At 36.0% G+C, this 1,320-nt stretch overlaps 1 protein-coding gene across 1 annotated transcript; it reads right to left on the reverse strand.

Moving 5' to 3' along the window:
* Positions 1-23: 23 nt before the first annotated feature.
* Positions 24-820, reverse strand: LOC105316267 (uncharacterized; the record flags this gene model as incomplete). The annotated part of the gene is made up of 2 exons (XM_011411091.1): positions 24-282; positions 687-820. Coding segments are annotated over 2 exons (393 nt in total), but the record flags the coding sequence as incomplete, so codon positions are not given.
* Positions 821-1,320: the final 500 nt, after the last annotated feature.

Consider the following 1,320-nt stretch of genomic DNA (forward strand, 5'->3'; position numbering starts at 1 on the left):
CAGTAAGAGTAAGAGATAAATCTCTAATGAATGACTCCCTTTAGGACATAACAAAGAATGAGAGCTAGTTGCTCCTTTATACTAATGTCTTTAGTCTCATCTACCATTATAGTAAAATAACGTGCTTCTTTCACTTCATTGATGATGTAATCCATTACACTCTTAGCAAGGATTGAGAGCATACTGTTCTGGTAGTCATGGCTAAGAAGGGTAGCATTCTTAGGTCCAGATATCATTCTGCTTTGAAGTAATTCAATGTGGCGAGAATGAAGCTTGAGAAAACTAAGGAAATTGCCAACATTGATAAGAGAATCATCATGTTCAACCTCAAGGTGCCCACGCAATGGTATGCCTTGCAGTGCACAACATAGGATGACTTCAAATATGTGCAATACATACTGTCAATTCTCTTTAATCACTTTCTTTCTCCCTCTTTCTAGCTGGTTGGCAATGGAAGTATTATTCTCATTAGTAGACTGAAAATTCTTCCATGAAAGTACAGCTGCTATGTGCTTATGGAAAGAATCATGAATATTCAGTGTTCCTCCTTTCCCTTGCCATGTTTCCAGTCAGAGAACCCTGTCACTGTTAGAATAGGATCGGGACTTACTCCTAATAACCGACAAGGAAAGCAGTAAACACTGTCTCGCTGAATCGAGTACTCCAACCATAGAAAAATAGAGTACCAGGTATGCTGGAATGATCTTTTATTAGATCCAAACATATGAGAAGGGAAAGTAATGCCTTCTGGCTGGACAGGTTTGTCGAACTTGTCCTTTGCTATGTCAGTTGGTGCTGAAGATGGCTGAGATGAAGAACTCTGAGTCACATTCAAAGTACAATGTGTTTACATTCAAATGAAAGGATGTGCCAGCTGAGACTTTCTTATTAAGAATATATCATTATTGGTTTCCCTTCCTCTAAAAGTGAAGCAGCTTATGTACATGTATACACAACAGAATAACTGTATGTAGATTGGGCTATACCGAATGACAAAACAAAGTGACAGTAAACTGAAAAAAATACAAGCATACATGCAGCAGTCAAGCACATGTACTAACAAAATGTGCATGCATTATAAAAAAATCATACACACCATACATGCATGTACATGTACAATGTACATGTACATCCATGAACTGAATATCTTATAAAATAATTATAATACTGTAGGAACATGTACATGCAATGTTATTTGAGGAAATAAATAATAAAACAAACCAATTATAAAATAAGATAGTAAATGTGAAAAGAACGATATCCTCTTAGAGACTAATATTCAAGTCATGATTATAAGCTGAGGGCATAAACAAACAGATA

Source organism: Amphimedon queenslandica, unplaced genomic scaffold (assembly GCF_000090795.2).
Source record: "Amphimedon queenslandica unplaced genomic scaffold, v1.1 AMPQUscaffold_2649_Cont25349, whole genome shotgun sequence".
NCBI classification, from domain to species: Eukaryota; Metazoa; Porifera; class Demospongiae; order Haplosclerida; family Niphatidae; genus Amphimedon; species Amphimedon queenslandica.